The sequence below is a fragment of the Bicyclus anynana genome, chromosome 11 (genome assembly GCF_947172395.1).
Source record: "Bicyclus anynana chromosome 11, ilBicAnyn1.1, whole genome shotgun sequence".
Taxonomy (NCBI): Eukaryota; Metazoa; Arthropoda; class Insecta; order Lepidoptera; family Nymphalidae; genus Bicyclus; species Bicyclus anynana.
In genome coordinates this window covers 16702319-16721244 of record NC_069093.1, presented here as the reverse complement: position 1 = coordinate 16721244, position 18926 = coordinate 16702319, and the positions used below count along the sequence as shown (strand labels likewise).

The following is an 18926-nucleotide window of genomic DNA, read 5'->3' as shown; positions in this document are numbered from 1 at the left end:
AAATAATTATATAAATGAGCGCCATCTATTTTCTACCACGATAACAACGTAAGAGTACTAACAAGTCTTTCTGCAAGTAGTTTCGATATATTTACAAAGATGGCGTTTTTAACCATTTTGTTTTTTGCCTAAAGCGCGTTCTACACTCATGGCTCGCAGCCCGCACTCCGCGATATTCGTAAACTGCGTGTGTAGGTTTTTCTTTGCTAGTGCGCAAAAAACCCAAACTGAAATTTTGCGAGAGTGGAACTGGAGGGACACGTGTTAACCAATCCGAAATACAAAACGTACCTAAGTGTAATCTTTTTAATTAAAATAAAGACCTGATGCGTGTTGAGTCTATTTTAAGACACGAAAGTGTCCCCTAATTAAATTTCGAAATTTTGTATTATGCAGACATGAAATGATACGCGCTTTTGTCTAAGTTTCCAAAATTATCAAAGGGCTCTTTAAAAATGTTTGTATTTAGTCATGAAAGACCTAAATTACTACAGTATTAAAAAAATACATAAATATGTAATAATAAATTATTTTTGTTTAATTTACTTCACATTCACAGTATATTAAGATAATTATGCAACTGTAAAAAATATTTATGGTAAACAATATCTTATTGCAATTAATTTTATTTAAAATGTCGTGACAAATCTATATTCGCCGTTTTCCAAAAAACTTGATTTTGTCCATTAAGTGTCTATAATTCTACAGGAATTAATTAACTATCAAATTATACCAGTTGTTTGCACGAAAATCCTCTAACCTAACGCTTATACCTACTCGTACCATCTCTTTACTTTCGTGGATAAAAAATATTGAGAGGTGAAAATAAAATTCTGGGATTACTCTTTTGTTAGTTATTCTTTAATATGATCTAAAATCCAAGACATATATTTTGAAACATCTGTATAAACTCCAGGATACCGTGATCCATGACCAAGAGCAACAATGCCGTATTGAACGAACCGCATTGGTCCATTAACATCTGATGCTACCATGAGTGGGCCTCCAGAGTCGCCAATGCAAGAGCAGGGCTGCAATGCCTTTACACAAGCACAAAATGCTTTTTCGAAATGTCTTTGGCGGATATACGAGTATCTAAAATAAGTAAACAGTAGTTAGTTATTTTACGTATTTTTTTTTAAACCAATATCGACCGACCAAGCACATGGCCATAGAAAACCATCGCCTGCGTCCAGTATTTTTTGAGTTTATTTGTTATATTATCATCATCATTATCATCATCATCATCATCATCATCATCATCATCATCATCATCATCATCATCATCATCATCATCATCATCATCATCATCATCATCATGTGTGTGTAGTGATAGCCCAGTGGATATGACCTCTGCCTCCGATTCCGGTGAGTGTGGGTTTTATTTAATCAGGTCCGGGGCATGCACCTCCGACTTTTCAGTTGTGTGCATTTTAGGAAATTATATATCACTTGTCTCAAACGGTGAAGGAAAAACATCGTGAGGAAACCTACCAGAGAATTTTCTTAATTCTCTGCGTGTGTGAAGTCTGCCAATCCGCATTGGGCCAGCGTGGTGGACTAAGGCCTTCCTCTTATTCTGAGAGGAGACTCGAGCTGAGCAGTAAGCCGAATATGGGTTGATAACGATACAAAAATAAAAACCTTTTCTCTTTATAATAATAGTGTACAAGTGTAGATTAAAGAATATAAATATATTACTCAGTGTAGTAAGATTTGCTGGTGTCTCCTGATTTAATTGTTATTTGTTCTTTCATCAGTCTACTCGAGTCAGTCTGGTTTTCCGTCGCTCCCCATCCAGCCACAGTCGCGCTGCGGTCCGTGAGGTTGACGGCGCGCAGTTCCTCATAAACTGGCAGACATATTGGAGCTGCGTTATCTGAAATACCATTAAATGAATCATTGATCAAAAGCTTTTTAGGGTTCCGTAGTCCACAAGAAACCCTTATAGTTTCGCCATGTCCGTCTGTCCGTCCATCCGTCGGCTTAGCGCAGAGACTATTACTACTAAAAAGCTCTAAATTAGCATGAGAGTTAAATCTTGAAAAATATTTTTTTTTGGGGTACCTCCCCTAAATGTGCAGTGGGGATGATTTTTTTTTATTCGTTTATATCATAGTGTGGGGTATCGTTGGAGAGGTCTTTAAAATATATCTATAAAGGGTCTTTTACCAATAATTTTCGATTTAGGGATCCGTTTGTATATTACAAACAGATTGTTTGTACGAATACTAAGCTTTCAAGAACAAATTTTTGTTAGAGTCAAGTGTCCGCACCCTCTACCGGCCAAACGGTTATTTATATCATCATCATCATCATCATCATCATCATCATCATCATCATCATCATCATCATCATCATCATCATCATCATCATCATCATCATCATCATCATCATCATCATCATCATCATCATCATCATCATCATCATCATCATCATCATCATCATCATCATCATCATCATCATCATCATCATCATCATTATCATCATCTTCATTAACAGCCTATTTTAATGGCGCTACTACAAGCCCTATCTCCCTCTTTACATTACCTAACGTGCAGCAAGTAAAATCCAACTATACGTATACGTACAGATACGTACCCAGGAACTTGTAAAATATAAAAATACTACTTACTATTCATAATTATAGGTTCTCCGAGGCGCAGAAGAGCAAGAAGGTCTGCAGTTATTGGTAGTCGTTCATTAAAATTCTCATGGGGTATTATTTCTTGAACGTCTATATCCTTCAAAAAACATTTTAACTATGTGTTCAGCCAATTCACTAATGTTCACAATGTTTAATTAGCCACATAATATAATTAACATCAAATCAAGAACCTCGGAATCGTATTCCGTAAAGCCCTAAGTGATAACATAAATCACATGTCAACTGGGCAATGTCATCTACCTATACTCTGTGATATCCACGTTGGGTAGTCAGTTGTTACCTGACATTTTATCTCAATTTTGATCAGTTCAGCAGGTTTATTCATTAAGTTTGACTTATGTCTATATCTCAATGTCGTATAATATGTCAACTAACATAGACAACTCTTCGTGGATATCATACACTAGTTAGATGACATTTCTCAGTTCTGTTTATAGAGGCCAATTTCTTCGTTCACTTGAGCTATTCTGTCCAATAAGTACGTCAATTCAATCTCAGATACCTACTGCTTATTAGCTATATTGGTTAACTTTACTCCACTAATCCTGAACGAGAAAAACGCTTGGTACCTACACAAATTACCTGAATCCTAGTCTCACACATCATATTTGCGCCGTGTCCTTGACAGACTACTTCAGTGTTATCTAAGTCCCCAATGCGCACTCCGGCTATATTCTTGAACGCACCATTATGGATAACACAGTGTGCAGCTGTTAAGATATATCTTGAGTTAATAATGCTCCCTGCGCAACCAAATTGTACACCTTCATCTGAAATAATTTTAGAAATCTCTTAACTTTAGAACATAATTATTATGTTTGATAATTTATTGTCAAAATATTTTAACAGTTGATCAATCTAATCTATAGACCAGCATGGTCAACTGGTGATCAAACAAAGATTTGGAAAGCTAATTTTAAATGCTGTCTGAAAATTGCAACACAGACAAAAAGCTGTTTTTTTCAAAAGGTTTTTAGTTACAGTAAGAACTACAGCTATGCTTTGTCCAGCCGTGAAGCAGTGATTCTGTGGTCGGGTCTCAAGAGCATGGTATATTTCCAGTCACTTGAGGCTCTCGTCGTGTGGAGTCACTCGTACGCTTCCGCTTGATGGACACGGAGTGCCATTTGTAGGACGGTTCTCATGTCCTGCACAGTTTTACTCTGTTTCTAGGCAATGGTTTTCCACTATCATGTTAGGCCGTCTGCCTAGTCCGTCAGTTACAAACTTACAAACATAAAAAATATTACAAACTTACAAACTTTACCTCTTTATAATATTAGTATAAATACCAATACTACAGATTATTATTACAGATTTAATTGAATTTTGAAAGTGGACGATAGAAGATTTATGCTTGGACTTTCTCTGATCGAATCAGACATGAGGAGATCCGCAGAAGAACCAAAGTCACTGACACAACTCAGCGAGTCTGAAGCTGAAGTGATAATAAGCAGGTCATATAGTTCGACAAGCTGATGGGCGTCGAGGTCCCAAGGTGCTGGAATGGCGACCCCGCACCGCAAAGCGTGGCGTTGGTCGAACCCGACCGAAGACATCAAGCGGGTTGCAGGAAGCCGCTGGTTGTTGGCGGCGGTGACCGTGTTGTATGGAAGTCCATACAAGAGCAGTGGACGTCCATTGGCTGTAAATGATGATGATGAAATTTTTAAAACAGAACTAGGCCACAGTGATAGGGAGAAGCAGCCTCGACTGCTGTTTACTGCTTAGTGCTTGCATTAACCTAACTTGAAATAAAGGCATACCTGTGTTATAAGCGATGAGTGCCATCCAAGGTACCTCGTTCACCCTCTCGATCAACCCATACATTATGCGCGTGTACGCGATATCTCCGCAGGAGCTTGGTAATAGATCAAAGTTACGATGCATTTCAATGGAACCAGCAGAGACAGGGCTTTCTGTACCCGTTTCCGTGTTAACCAAGAGAAAGTCTGAGCAGCATACCTAAACAGCATATTGTGTTATAATAATAAGATTTAGAGTTTTTACTGCTGCACGAATCACTATTTTACGGAAATACACTGACGGACAATGGTCTGAGTGACAAAGAGTTCGACACTTATACGTTGAGTTTCATGAATTGTATTATTTTTGTTCCTGCGTGAGAGTGGCTATTATTTTTCCGTGTCTCATAAAGCGACCTTGAATTTATCCAAAATCGAGATTCTATGTATCAAAATATCATCCGGTGCCTACTGACAACCCTTCGTGGATATCATACAGTAGGTACGTAGATGATATTTTTCAGTTGAGATGTTTAATTTAATAATAGTGAATAGGCCAGCAGGGCTGCTCTGGTGGAAACTTACCAGGTTAGCTGGTCAGAGACACGGGGAGAATTGAGAGATTATTACGTAGATTTTGTAGTTTTAAGTAATATTCAAAGTGAAACCAGTATCGCTTACCTTCGGCATACGATTGGCATCAAAACCACATAGAGAGTTCAACAAAATATCTCTTTTTTCATTTGGCGGAATACCATTATCAGGCTTACGTGCGAAGGTAAGGGCTGAATGACATGTTCGAATTGAAACGCAATCCACGCAACGACGCATGTTATCTGAAAAAAATTTATTAGCTATCAAATTGAATTAGGCCAAAAATATAGGCCAAAAATCGAAAAAAAGAGGCTTTTTTCTTTTTTACGAAATGTGGGTTACTCTACTTTAAAGTGGATTATAAAATAAAACTTACGCGTTTAGTGGTGGTTTTTGGTGTTTTTAGGTTGGTAATAACCTATTACATAATAATAATACCAAAAATAACACAAAAAATGCACTGTTTTTAAATTATGACTTGGAGAATATAATAATTTTTAAACGTTTTTCAAAAAACTACCTAGCAACTTTATCAGCGTAGCAGTTTATAAACAACTGTGATTTATAAGCTATCTAACAAGATGTAAAAAAAATTAACATGTTGAAAAATGGCTGAGTAAATGGACTTAAACGGGAATAAGTGAATCGGTACATCTTTGTTCGGTCTAACCCAAAACAATTTTATAGCTAACGATCCCTCCTATCGTCATGGAAATCCATTACAAAATCAAATTTTATGCAAAAAAATCACTCACATCACATCAAAAACAATCACTGAATACGTAAATTTTACTTTATAATCCACTTTAAAGTAAAGTAACCCACATTTCGTAAAAAAAAAGAGAAAAGCCTCTTTTTTCGAAATCGGTATTTTTTTTCCCTTAAAACCCAATTTACAACTATATTTTGAATAACTAATTAAAAATTCCTAAATTCAAATGACTAACTACGTACTTACGAGTTAGTGCGGAATCCAACAAATTGAAGACCACGAAAACGCATAATAAAACTTTGAAGGTCACCATTGCTGATTACCTATATGAGAGTAACTATTTTATTTTAAATGTTATTTTAAAATTTAAATATATTTTATTTTTAAAATAAAAGACCTTGTGCAACTGTGACAAGGTGATGGTATTCACTGACAAAGATGTCTTGTAATTTTTATATACATACGTATATATATGTGTCGTAGGTTAATTTAGGCGATGGGGTGAGCATGCTACATCGATCGATCCTGTAGATATAATAGTTGTACTTTAAAGATATGTACATTTAATTTTTTTAATACAACTACAGAATTTCTTGATTTCCTCTTATAAGTACTTTTTTGATAACAGGTAGATACGTTTCATTTTAAAACGATATCCGAAAATTATTATGTAAGTACTTACCTATAAAATAATAAATATAGAACATTAGTGAGGTACTATTGAAGCTTAAGTCTCTAAATTGCGCAAACAAAATCCACATTTGGATTTGGGATTTTGTTCAAGGAAGTACAATTATTTTTAGTGTATACCTACGTAGGAATAATTGTTATTAAAACAGATTAAAAAGTAAAAGAAATAGCTTTTGTCAATCTCCTAAGAACAGTAAGAAACAGTATAACAGCAGTATATCCCAGTGGATATACCCTCTGCCTTCGATTCAGAGGACGTAGATTCGAATCCAGCCTGAGGCATGCATCTCCAACTTTACAGTTAAATATGTGCATTTTACAACCCAAACGGTGATGGAAAAATATCATGAGGAAACCTGCATACCAGAGAATTTTCTCAATTCTCTGCGTATGTGAAGTCTGCCAATCCGCGTTGGGCGTGGTGGACTATTAGCCTAACCCCTTTCATTCTGAGAGGAGACTCGTGCTCAAAAGTTATCTGAATATGAATTTTTAGTGATGAAGAAACATGGATGGTGTATTGTGTATGTATTTTAAAAACGTTGGTTACCATTGAGATATAAAATCGATTGATAGTGATGCTTTATTGACAAGCGGTCAACACAACAGTCGCTACAATTTTGACCTACGACATTTTTGGGTTTTCCAATTAGTTGTTGTTCTACTCATTTCACTCGATATTTAAAGGTTTTAGGTAATATAAAAAAACCCAAGAATGATATTCTTGGGTTTAATTCTCTACGTTTGTGAAGTCTGGCAATCCGCATTGGGCCAGCGTGGTGGACTAATCCCTCTCAATCAGAGAGGAAACTCGTGCTCAAAAGTGAGCCGAATATGGATTGTTAATAATGATGCATGATGAGACCCGTGAGACCCCATTTTTTAAAATCTTTAATTGTTTAACTTTTGCAATTGTTTATGTGCGGGTATGAAATATTTGCACATTTTTTCTGACGAGTCGAATGAGCTACCACGTATTTTTATTTGCGGTATCGGTTTCTAACACTGTTTGAAAGATGTTAACTAGACCACAAAATACATATGTACAAGATTAGACGTATGTTATGTTATGATGTTAACGTAAAGTGCGTTTGGTCGTTACTCACTACTCGCTAATCTAATTGACAGTCGCATTAATTTTTATATTGAATTTTTAATGTTTTAACATCTATTCGAATTGTAAAGTAATTTACAATTCAAACCTTTAAACCTTCCCATGTACTCGTAGTCTCGTACCAATCATTCTTAACGAAGTTCAGTTTCATATACAAAATACATAGTAACGTAGACACATAACTTTTTAAATATTCAGCCACATTACGTAAAGCAAATAAGTTTCAAATATTTTACACTGTTTGCCCTAGGTACTCTATAAGAAAAATGCCGAAGATATGCCTACAACATACGTTACTATGTATTTTACTATGTAACTTTGTTCGAACTGAATTGCGCCGTATTGTGTCGTAGCGAGAGTCGCTATTTATTTGAATGACGTTGCGGAGTGAATCTTCTGTTCTTTTATACATAAATGTTTTCTGTGATTACGCGTCACTTGTGTCGTCAAAATAATATTATGCAATTAACAAACTTTTATATAACTTGTCTTGGTTAATTTTATACAGTAGGTACTTATTATTTGTAAGAAATATATTTGTAGGTAACATACTTATTTGTAGGAAAAGTAAAAAATAAAATAATTTTATAAATGAGCGCCATCTATTCTCTACTGCGATAATTACGTACGAATACTAGTCGGAAAGGTCTTTTAGCAAGTAGTTTAAATATATTTTCAAAGAGGACACTTTTATCAATTTGTTTATTGGCCTAAAGCGCGCTTTACACTCGTGGCGCGAGTGTGGATGTGTACTCAATTATGTATCTAAAAAATCTTTGCCATAATCCATAATAGTTAATTCCTTGCAGGTGCGAACCAAAGAAAACTGTTAAAGCGAGAGTGGAGCTGGAGGGACATGTTCTCGTGTGGAGTTCAAGCAAGTAGGTAGAGCGGGCTTAGTGTGACAAACAAAATGTATGTTAACTGACTTATTGATTGGAGTTTTATGGAACTTATCTCAAGTGAAGTTTTATCGTAATTGTGATTACTTACATCGTGTCGTTTCTTTCGAATGTATAATCCACAAGTACCTACCTAATCTAGAATATCTTCTGAAGACTAATAATACTAACATTGGTTTCCCTAAGCAACCATGTACCATCATCTTTACCATCGTGGATAAAAAATATTGAGAGGTGAAAATAAAATTCTGGGATTATGTTAGTTATTCTTTAATATGATCTAATATCCAATCCATATGCTTTGAAACATCTGTATAAATAGCAGGAGACTGCGATCCACAGGGTCTCAGACCAAGAGAAGCAATGCCGTATTGAACGAACCGTTTTGATCCATTATAATCTGCTTCTACCATAAGAGGGCCTCCAGAGTTGCCAATGCAAGAGTCCTTGTTCATCGTACCGGCGCAAAATGCTTTTTCGAAGTGGGTTTGGTTTTCATGCCTAAAATAATAAACAGTAACAAGTTATTTTACATATTTTTTTAGCAATATTGGCTAAATAAGCACATGGCCGACCTGATGGTAAATAGAAAACCATGGTTAGTAGTAGTAGTTAGCGTAGTATAAATTGTTGATGTCGAAATAATATGTTGTAACAAAACAATGTTTGTCATCACGTGCAAATATTGTGTCAAATATTCTTTGGTTAAGTACGTTAATGAAATATTACACGTTGTAGTAAGAGTTGCAGATGTCACCCGATTTAATTGTTATTTGGTCTTTCATCAGTCTACTCGAGTCAGGCCGGTTCTCCGCGACTCCCCATCCAGCCACAGTCGCGCTGCGGTCCGTGAGGTTGACGGCGCGCAGTTCCTCATGCACTGGCAGACATATTGGAGCTGCGTTATCTGAAATACCATTAAATGAATCATTGATCAAAAGCTTTTTAGATTGACGTCATTGGAACATTGTGTCTGTTACATATTCATCATAATCAGCTTCATATCAGCCTATTTTAACGGCCATCTACATAAAAAATAAATAAATAATACTTACCATGCATAACTATCGGAGCGCTGAGGCGCAGTAACGCAAGGTCTGCAGTTACTGGATGTTGTTCATTAAACTTCTCATGTGGTATTATTTCTTCAACGTGCATATCCTGCAAAAACAAACAAAAACTAACTAACTACCATTGACCTCTAGTAATATAACTTTAAATAGTTTAAAAACCTAAAAAAACACCCTTTTACCACGCACTAAAAATTACAAATATTGGATTTAAGTCATGTGACTATTCCTTATTCCTATTTTCGTATTCCTGACGGCACACCCGTTCGTTTGATATCCATATCATGGGGGTGGATTTGAAACAGCCAGTCCGCCATCTTGGGGAGGCCGCCATATTCGATTTGTAATGACGTTTCTTAGCTAGTCATGTATTGTCATCAGAACTCAGAGCGTGTGCAAAATTATATCCTAATCAAAAACCGGGAAGTGGGTCAAATTAAAATTCCAAGATTTTCTTACATACATAGTTACAGGTGAAGCTAATAAAGCGTGTAGAAAGGACACACAATCATGTAGAAAATATCACTTAAATTAACTTTGTGAGATAAAATATTATATAAAAAAACATTTAATTCTTTCATTTTAATAATTTTGACAATAAATGTCAATCATGTATCTTTATCAGAAACACAAAAATATTAATTTACTTTATTAGTAATACTGGCTGTTTTTAGTGCATTTGTCTAAAAAAGCAAAAGCTGGCGCACTTCGTTATCTGTGCAAAAATGACAAGCGTATCAAAATGTCATCATAAGGAAAAAAGGCAAAGTAATTTTCAGAAAATGTGTTCAAAGTGTGTTTCCTCGCAAATGTGTTATAATACTCGTATGACATTCGTGCGCTTTGATAATTACAGCCTCTGCTTCCTTACTATAGCTCTCGCTACAGCTCGAGCTGCATTATCGCCTCGGCTGTAATTTTCAACTTACTGTTATCGCCGTTTAGTGTTGGAAATAGTAGTCTGTGACGGATATGACGTCGCACGATCTCGTGTTGGGTGTTGGCTTCAGTGTGCTCGTGGCGTTCGAGCCGTCCACATCTCTTGTTGTGTAATTCTTTATGGGTTACTTAAGATAGGCGGGGAGAGTGACTTGAGTGGAAAAGGGGAGTGTTTGTATACAGTCAAAGGTACCTTTAACCCTACACACATCGTTCACAAGTACTTTACTCCACTCAAGGTCATTCATTCTCTGCCATTCTAAGGTCTTATTTTGGTTACAGTTTGATTTGTTAATTAAGTTGTCCTGACAAGTGTTGTGAATCATAACCTTTGTTCGACATCAGGTTTCTTATATTTGTAATCACATTTAAGCTTATAATATTACCGCACTTATATCATGTACTACACATACTCATATTACATCATTATTACAACATTACTCCACCAATCCTGAACGAGAAAAACGCTTAGTACCAACACAAATTACCTGAATCCTAGTCTCACACTTCATATTTGCGCCGTGTCCTTGACAGTCTACATCAGTGCTATAATCTAATTCCCCAATGCGCACTCCGGCTATATTCTTGAATGCACCATTATGGATTACACAGTGCGCAGCTGTTAAAATATATCTTGAGTTAATAATACTTCCTCCGCAACGAAATTCTAAACCTCCATCTGAAATAATTATATTATATAGAGATTAATTAATTTTAGATAATTATTATCTAATCATCATTAAAAGCCTATATTCAACTCACTGTTGAACACGAGTTAACTCATCTCAGAATGGTCTAAGATCCGGCATTACAAATATATACCCTCATCTGTAATTTATTAGTGATAAGAAATAAATGATAGATAATGTTCATAGTGAAACATTGCAATTGCCTAATTAAATTGCGGCCAAACACATTTATCATACAAAATCTAGGAAACCATGAACAACCTTATACAAGCCATAATTACTCTGAGCCTTCTTAAGGAATTTCGGACGAAAATGTATCGCGAAGTTTCCCGAAAGCAGCCTTCCGAGTTGGATTCGGCGAACCTCCTTCTCGAAATTAGACCTACCTAACTAGACCATATGTCCTAGGTATATGTATTCGTCTACAATTTCGAGTGCAGCGTTCTCAACTATAACTGGGTGGAGCGATACATGAGCATTACACATTATTTTTGTTTTGGCCATGTTCATTTTCAGGCACAACTGTTGAGAAACTCTGCTGAGCATGGTACCAAGGTCATCTAGAGTTTCTGCCATGATGACTACATCGTCCGCGAATCGCAGTTGAGTGATGTACTCGCCATTAATGTTGATGCCAAGTCCGCCCCAGTCCAGAAGCATAAAGACGTCTTTCAATGCGGTGATAATTAGCTTCGGAGAGATCACATTTCCCTGGCGCACTCCTCGCTGCAACTGGATTGGCCTCGTAGTCTGATCCTGAATACGGACTAACATAGTGGCGTTTTCATACAAGTGGCTGATCGAACTAGTTACGCTTGGAGTTTCTTTGCGTGATGGCATTAAAAATGGGTGAGTCCTGAAACTGAAGTGACACTGAGCAAGCCACATAGTTCGACGAGCTGATGGACGTTGGGGTCCCAAGATGCTGGAATGGCGACCTTGCACCGCAAAGAGCAGGTGCAGTGTTGGTCAATCACTCACTAGGTAGACCAAGGACATCAAGCCGGTTGCAGGGTTCCGCTGGATGCTGGCGGCTCAAGACCGAGGTGTTTGGAAGTCCATATAATATTACTATGTCTAGCAGTGGACGTCCATTGGCTGTAAATGATGATGATCAAATTTTTAAAACAGAACTAGGCCAGCGTGATAATCAGAAGCAACTGCTGCTCGACTGCTGTTTACTGCTTAGTGCTTGCATTGACCGAACTATAAATAAGAGTGTATACTTGTGTTATAAGCGATGAGGGCCATCCAGGGGAGCTCATGCAGCCAAACGGTCAGCCCAATCAATAAGCGCGAGCCATAGATATCTCCGCAGGAACTTGGTAGCAGACCAAAGTTTGGATGCGTTTCAATTGAATCAGCAGAGGCAGGTTTTTCTGTACCCGTTTCCGTGTTAACTTCTGCAAAGTCTGAGCAGCATACCTACGAGTAAACATATTTATATTGTATGTACCAATGAAATTATACAATGTCCGGTTTTACTGTACACTATTTCAGTGTTTATTACTAATCAAATGTACTCGTACGTACAGTTTTCACAAATTGTATAACTTTTGTTCAATGGCGAGATAGCCCTTGTACTTATATTCTGTGCATTGACTGCGATCTCATCAAATGTTAAATGAAAATGCAGTAAGGGCGTAACTCTGACGGTTCTGTGGCATCACACGTTATGATGACATTGTACTAGTTAACCCAACAAACGAGTTTTGCCTTAACGCTGCCCTTACTATATTAATAACACACGTGGTCAATTTTGGCGTAGACTTTTCTTTGCTTGCGGTTATGTAAATTTTGTCAATCAACATCATTTAATCGTTTATCTGTTTAATTTCTATTTACCTATATTTAGTTTCTACAATACAATTACAAAGTAATCACTTAAAGTTATGACGTGAAACAAGTAAGCATTTGCTTTTTCTTTATTATAAGTCAGTGTAATAAATTGAATTAGCTGATTATTACGTATCATATTTTTAAATAATATTTAAAATGAAACCAGAAGTTAGCCTTTACCTTTGGTATTTGATTGGCATCATAGCCACATAAGGAGTTTAACAAAATATCCCTTTTTTCATATGCCAGAATACCATCACGTATCTTACGTACGAAGGTAAGGGCTGATTCACATGATGTTAATGAAAAGCAGTCGACGCAACGACGCATGTTATCTGAAAAAGAAAATTCGAGTGTAGTATTTATTAATGTTTATTGACCGAATTAAAAAAAGAAGGAGGTTCTCATATCAATGCGTTTTTTTATGAATTTTGCCATCGATCGTAGATCGTTAGATATAAATCGTTAGATGGGCCGCCATATTAAAGAATACACAATGTTATGTCATTACTTAAATAGGAGCAGGCGCATAATTTATCTAAGTACGCAACATCAAACCGAAAGAGTTTACAGCTCAGCATTTCATAGCAAAAAAGCAATGGCCAGCGCTGATTTTCAGCATTTATACAAGCATTCAAAGTTCGCATAAATATCGGCTCCCGCTAACATACTATATGCATACTATATGCATAACATACTATATGCATAACATGCTATATGCATATTTGGATATTGTATGTGACGTCATCGTCAGGCACGGCAATTTCGTACCTTATTTTCTGCCTTACCTACTGACGAACTAATGGTTAAAATAGAAAAAATATTTTTGTGTTGAAAAGCCCATTTACCGAGGAAGACTATAAGCTATAAAACATTACGTTACGAGTAATAGGAGCAAAGCACCGATCAAAAATGTGGCGAAAACGGGGAAAAATGTTCAATCGTCGCTCGGCTAGTCTTCTGCATATATAAAAGCGAAAGGTATTCATTCATCACGATATCTCGAAAAACGCTCGACGTTCAAAGATGAAATTTGGCAAGGAGATAGTCTATAGTTAGTAAATATCCGCTAAGACCATATTTTGCGATAGGGCCGGAATAAAGGGGTCTAGAGGCTCTCGCAAGTTTGTATGAAAGTTCTTAATTTTTTATGCTACAAACTTGAATTTTGGTTGGGAGGTAGTTTATAGATGGTAGTCTTCTTAATATAAATGGACCTTTCGCATTTATATATTAAGAACACTAGCCAACGACCGAACATTTTTTCCCCGTTTTCGCCACATTATTGATCGGTGATGTTTAATTTCTTAAAATGCACACCACTGAAAAGTTGGAGGTGCATGCCCCGGACCAGATGCGAACCCACACTCTCCGGGATCGGAGGCAGAGGTCATATCTACTGGGCTATCACGGCTCTTAAGAAGTTAAATATCATGTGTCTCAAACTGTGAAGGAAAAACATTGTGAGGAAACCTGCATACCAGATAAAGCCAAAAGGCCTAAGTCCTCTCATGTGTTTGTGAACTATTAATCGGTGCTCTGCCCCTATTGGTCGTAGCGTGATGTTAAATAGCTTATAGCCTTCCTCGATACTTTTTTTCTTTTTTTCAACACAAAAATAATTTTTAAATTCTAACCATTAGTTCGTCGGTAGGTAAGGCAGAAGTACGAAATTGCCTGAACAGGCAGTGCAAGTGTCGGACGATGACGTGAGTATATTAAACTGGAACATTTAAAATTCTATATCTTGAGAACAAAATATTAATGTATCGAAATATTTGTTTCACGAGTAGGTATTTTTCATTTTCAACGGAGAATACAAAAAGCTAACATTTAAAAATAATATTAAAAAATTACAACCGACTTTAAAATTATAAAAATGTTTTTACTAAACTAAAAAGCGAAAAATAACATCGTATGTGCTACCTTCTCAGTTTGCTCAGTGCGATCAACAATTTCGACCAAGTTAATGATGTATTAATTCAAGCCGTTTAAATCTATACTTATAATATCGTAAATATTTAGAATTTTCAGACAGTTCTTTCAGAAATGGCTTTCATTAACACAGCACTACCTTGGTACCGCCTTCAAACTGACCGGTTGTATGTTTTTATTAAAAAAAAATATTTTTTAATTTTTAGTGATACCATGTTATAAGTTTGACAAACCGTTGAGGAGTTCCCTTAATTGTCCCTCGTCTGTATCATCAGACCCCTAATGACAGCCACAACCTATCTAGGTGGAAAGTTCTTGTCGACACAAATTAACCAAGCCCAAACACAAGGTAACTGTTGTAAACCGTTAAAGAGTTCCCTCGGGTGTGTTGCGACTTCATCAACAGATCGACTCCAGACCTTTATAAAGTTGTAGTGCTTTAAAGTGGTTAATGGAAAAAATATTAAACGCTATAGTTGTCTTTACGATTTTTGAAAGTTCCCCTCAATTTTTCCAGGATTCCATCATTAGATCCTGACATGATTACTATAGGACCAATTGGAAATGGAAAGCATACCCTCTTAAATTAAAAAAAAAAAATTCAAATCGGTTTAGGCGTCTTCGAGTAATCGGTGAACATACATAAAAAAAAAGATTCCGACGAATTGATAACCTCCTCCTTTTTTTGAAGTCGGTTAATAATGAACATTCTCCATTAGACGGTGTGTATTTCTTATAATTATTTTATTTATTATTATGATTTCAAATTTCTACTTACGAATCTTTGCCCAAGAGGAGAAATTGAAGAACGCAAAAAGGTATAATAACACCTTGAAGGTAACCATGGTTATATGAAAGTAACTTTTACTTATTTTAAAATTTAAATATGTTTTATCTTTACAATAAAAGATGCAACTGTCACAAGATGATGGTATTTACTGACAAAAATGATTTTTCTTATTTATATATATATATATGTGACGTAGGTAGGTAGTTTCGTTTTTAGCGTTGGGCAGTTAGGGTGACCATGCTTCCGTTATCCCTACCCTGTAGGTATAACAATCGTACTTTACAGATCTATATTTCATTTCTACTTTGCTCGCTAATCGCTGAGCTGTCAGTGACTTTTTTTTTGGAGTTTATTGGAGTTTACTCCTTAAGAATCGATTTTTTATATATAAGGCGCCCGGTATGAGAAAAATCCGAGGGGTAAAACCAACTGAACTAACGAAAAAGTGTCACGTTTTTGGTGCGCACCTTTAGTGCGCAACTTTCTAATTTAGCTGTGAGTGTATTGAGACGTACATAGGGTATGCTGTATAGGCGACTATACCTATATACTATATGTTATTGGGCTTGTTTGTTTAATGGTTATATCATTGTAAGAGTAAAATATATAATGTGAAGTATATTATAAAGTCTATTAGTTATTTTACAATTCTATACATTTAGTCTTCTTTAACATAAGTATTACTAAAGCCCTACTCGATGTGCACTGTTTACCAACAAAAAAAGTGTGTATGTTAAAAAAAACAAAAAGTTAGCTCGAAGCACGTCTCAATACTCGCGCCTTATAAGTGAAAGGTGCGCAACCGAGGTGCAGCAGGCCGCGGCGTGCGCACCCGCCTACAGCGTGCACATGGGTGCGATGTGCAAGTTGTTGGCGGCACAGCGCACGGTGAAAGGTGCGCAGAATAGGTTGCGCACAAAAAACGTAACGCATGTCATTTCATAACTTATTGGAGTTTACTCCTTAACAATCGATTTTTCATTTATACCCCTCGGTACGTTTTTTGTGCGCACCTTTCACCGTACGTAGCCGCCATAGCGTGCACATGCCTAGCGCGTCCGCACGCACGTGCACGCTGTTGGCGGGCGCGCACGCAGCGCTGCACCTCGGTTGCGCACCTTTCACTTTTCAGGCGTTGCTATTGAAAAGAGTAAACTCCATTCGTGCGTCGGAGCTGACACACTTTTTTTTTTATTCTTTACAAGTTAGCCCTTGACTACAATCTCACCTGATGGTAAGTGATGATGCAGTCTAAGATGGAAGCGGGCTAACTTGTTAGGAGAAGGATGAAAATCCACACCCCTTTCGGTTTCTACACGACATCGTACCGGAACGCTAAACCGCTTGGCGGTACGTCTTTGTCGGTAGGGTGGTAACTAGCCACGGCCGAAGCCTCCCACCAGTCAGACCTGGACCAATTAAGAAAATCTCAATCGACCCAGCCGGGGATCGAACCCAGGACCTCCGTTTTGTAAATCCACCGCGCATACCACTGCGCCACGGAGGTCGTCAAAACTTCTTCTCTATCCCTAACCTACACTATTCCTACCGTACCCCTACCCTACCCCTAGGGTTTAGGGGTTTGAAAAATAGATGTTGGCCTATTCTCATAGATACCGGATAAGCACAAAAAATTTCATCAAAATCGGTCAAGCCGTTTCGGAGGAGTATGGTAACGAAAACTGTGTAGTAGTTAGCCAATAAAATAATAAATAATTATTGAAACTTCAATCTGTAATAACTTGCTGACGCAAAATCTCAACATGGTTTCTTTAATGAGGAATGAAACAAATGGTGAAGGAAATTCAGCGTGAGGAAACCTGCATACCAGAGATTTTTTTAGTTCTGCATGTTAAGTTTTCCAATATGCATTGCGCAAGAGTGGTGGACTATTAGTCTAAAGTCTATCATTCAGAGAGGAGACTTGTGCTCAACAAGATCTGAATATGGATTGTTAATTATGAAGAAACATGGATGGTTTATTGTGTATTTATTTTAAAAATGTTGGTTACCATTCCAATATGAAATAGCTTGATTGATAGCGATGCTTTATTGACGAGAGGTCAAAACGATATCATACACATACGTCGTTACAATTGTGACCTACGACTTTTTTGGGTTTTCCAAATAGTTGTTATTATACTCATTTCACTCGATAAGCAATAAATAAAATAACTAAGTATATATAACTAAGTAGGTATAGGTAATATAAAAAAAACCAAGAATGTAAAGGAAAATGGGCACCAGAGTATGAAATTATAGGTACCAAGGACGTACAGATAGATATAAAATGGAGTGGATTGGATAAAATAAGGACTATACAATAGTTGTAGTAATAAGGGTCGCATCATTGAGGACATGGTCATAAAATGCGATTAAAATTTTAAATTATAACGATAAATCACACTGAAAAATCGCGCACTAGATTTAAATTTTAAATCTAGTGCGCGATTTTGCTCAAATCAGTTGTGCTCGTTGTCAGTGTAGTCCATTGAAATGTTACAATTTAAGGACCGAGTATTGCGTTTTTTATAGGACGCAATTTTATTTTTGGAACATGTGTGGGAGGTCAATAAAATCTTAACCTCAAGTTTGTGGGGTCGCCACCCTTGCCTCCCAAGCGCCAACTTGAAAAAAGGGATGAAAACACTTTTTACGCGATATCTCGGAAACTGCGAAAAAATGCAAAGCTCATGTAACATTTCAATGGACTATTAAGTGTTATTGTTGATTGACAATCGTCAGAGCAATTCACTAACGTTGCCAAATGTACATGTTAGTGGACATATGAAATTTGCCAACTAGCTTAGTAATTCTTACTTAGTTTTAGAATGTCGCTGAGTACTTATTAACGTTTTTCTAGGAATAGCAGGTAAGGTAAGGTAAAAAATAAAATAACGTGAAAATTTTCCGTTCACATTTTATTTAGAGACATCGGTATAAAATATATGAGATATAAAACAGCACAGTCGTAATAAGAAATTAAATCTTTTCACTATATTACCGATATAAATACATCATTTTAACTGTAAAGACATAGTAGGTACTAGGTAATCAATTATGCATCAGTTATGACCAGAGGGTTTCGATTTTAATAAACTACCTACATTTTAATATTATATCTGGTCATAGAGATGCATTTACAAACAAAATAAAAAAAATACAGGATTCTTTGGATAAAATAGAAATGAATTCACTGTGATATTTTTTATTTTAAAAATAAATATAATTTCCTTTTT

The 18926-nt window shown here is 36.5% G+C and overlaps 1 protein-coding gene across 1 annotated transcript; it reads right to left on the bottom strand.

Moving 5' to 3' along the window:
• Positions 1-8688: 8688 nt before the first annotated feature.
• LOC112046317 (phenoloxidase-activating factor 3) lies at positions 8689-11699 on the bottom strand. Its single transcript, XM_052884449.1, has 5 exons — positions 11675-11699; positions 10923-11113; positions 9481-9586; positions 9155-9332; positions 8689-8926 (listed from the first exon to the last, which is right to left on the bottom strand). The coding sequence occupies exons 1-5, from the start codon at positions 11697-11699 to the stop codon at positions 8689-8691; spliced, it is 738 nt and encodes a 245-aa protein (XP_052740409.1).
• Positions 11700-18926: the final 7227 nt, after the last annotated feature.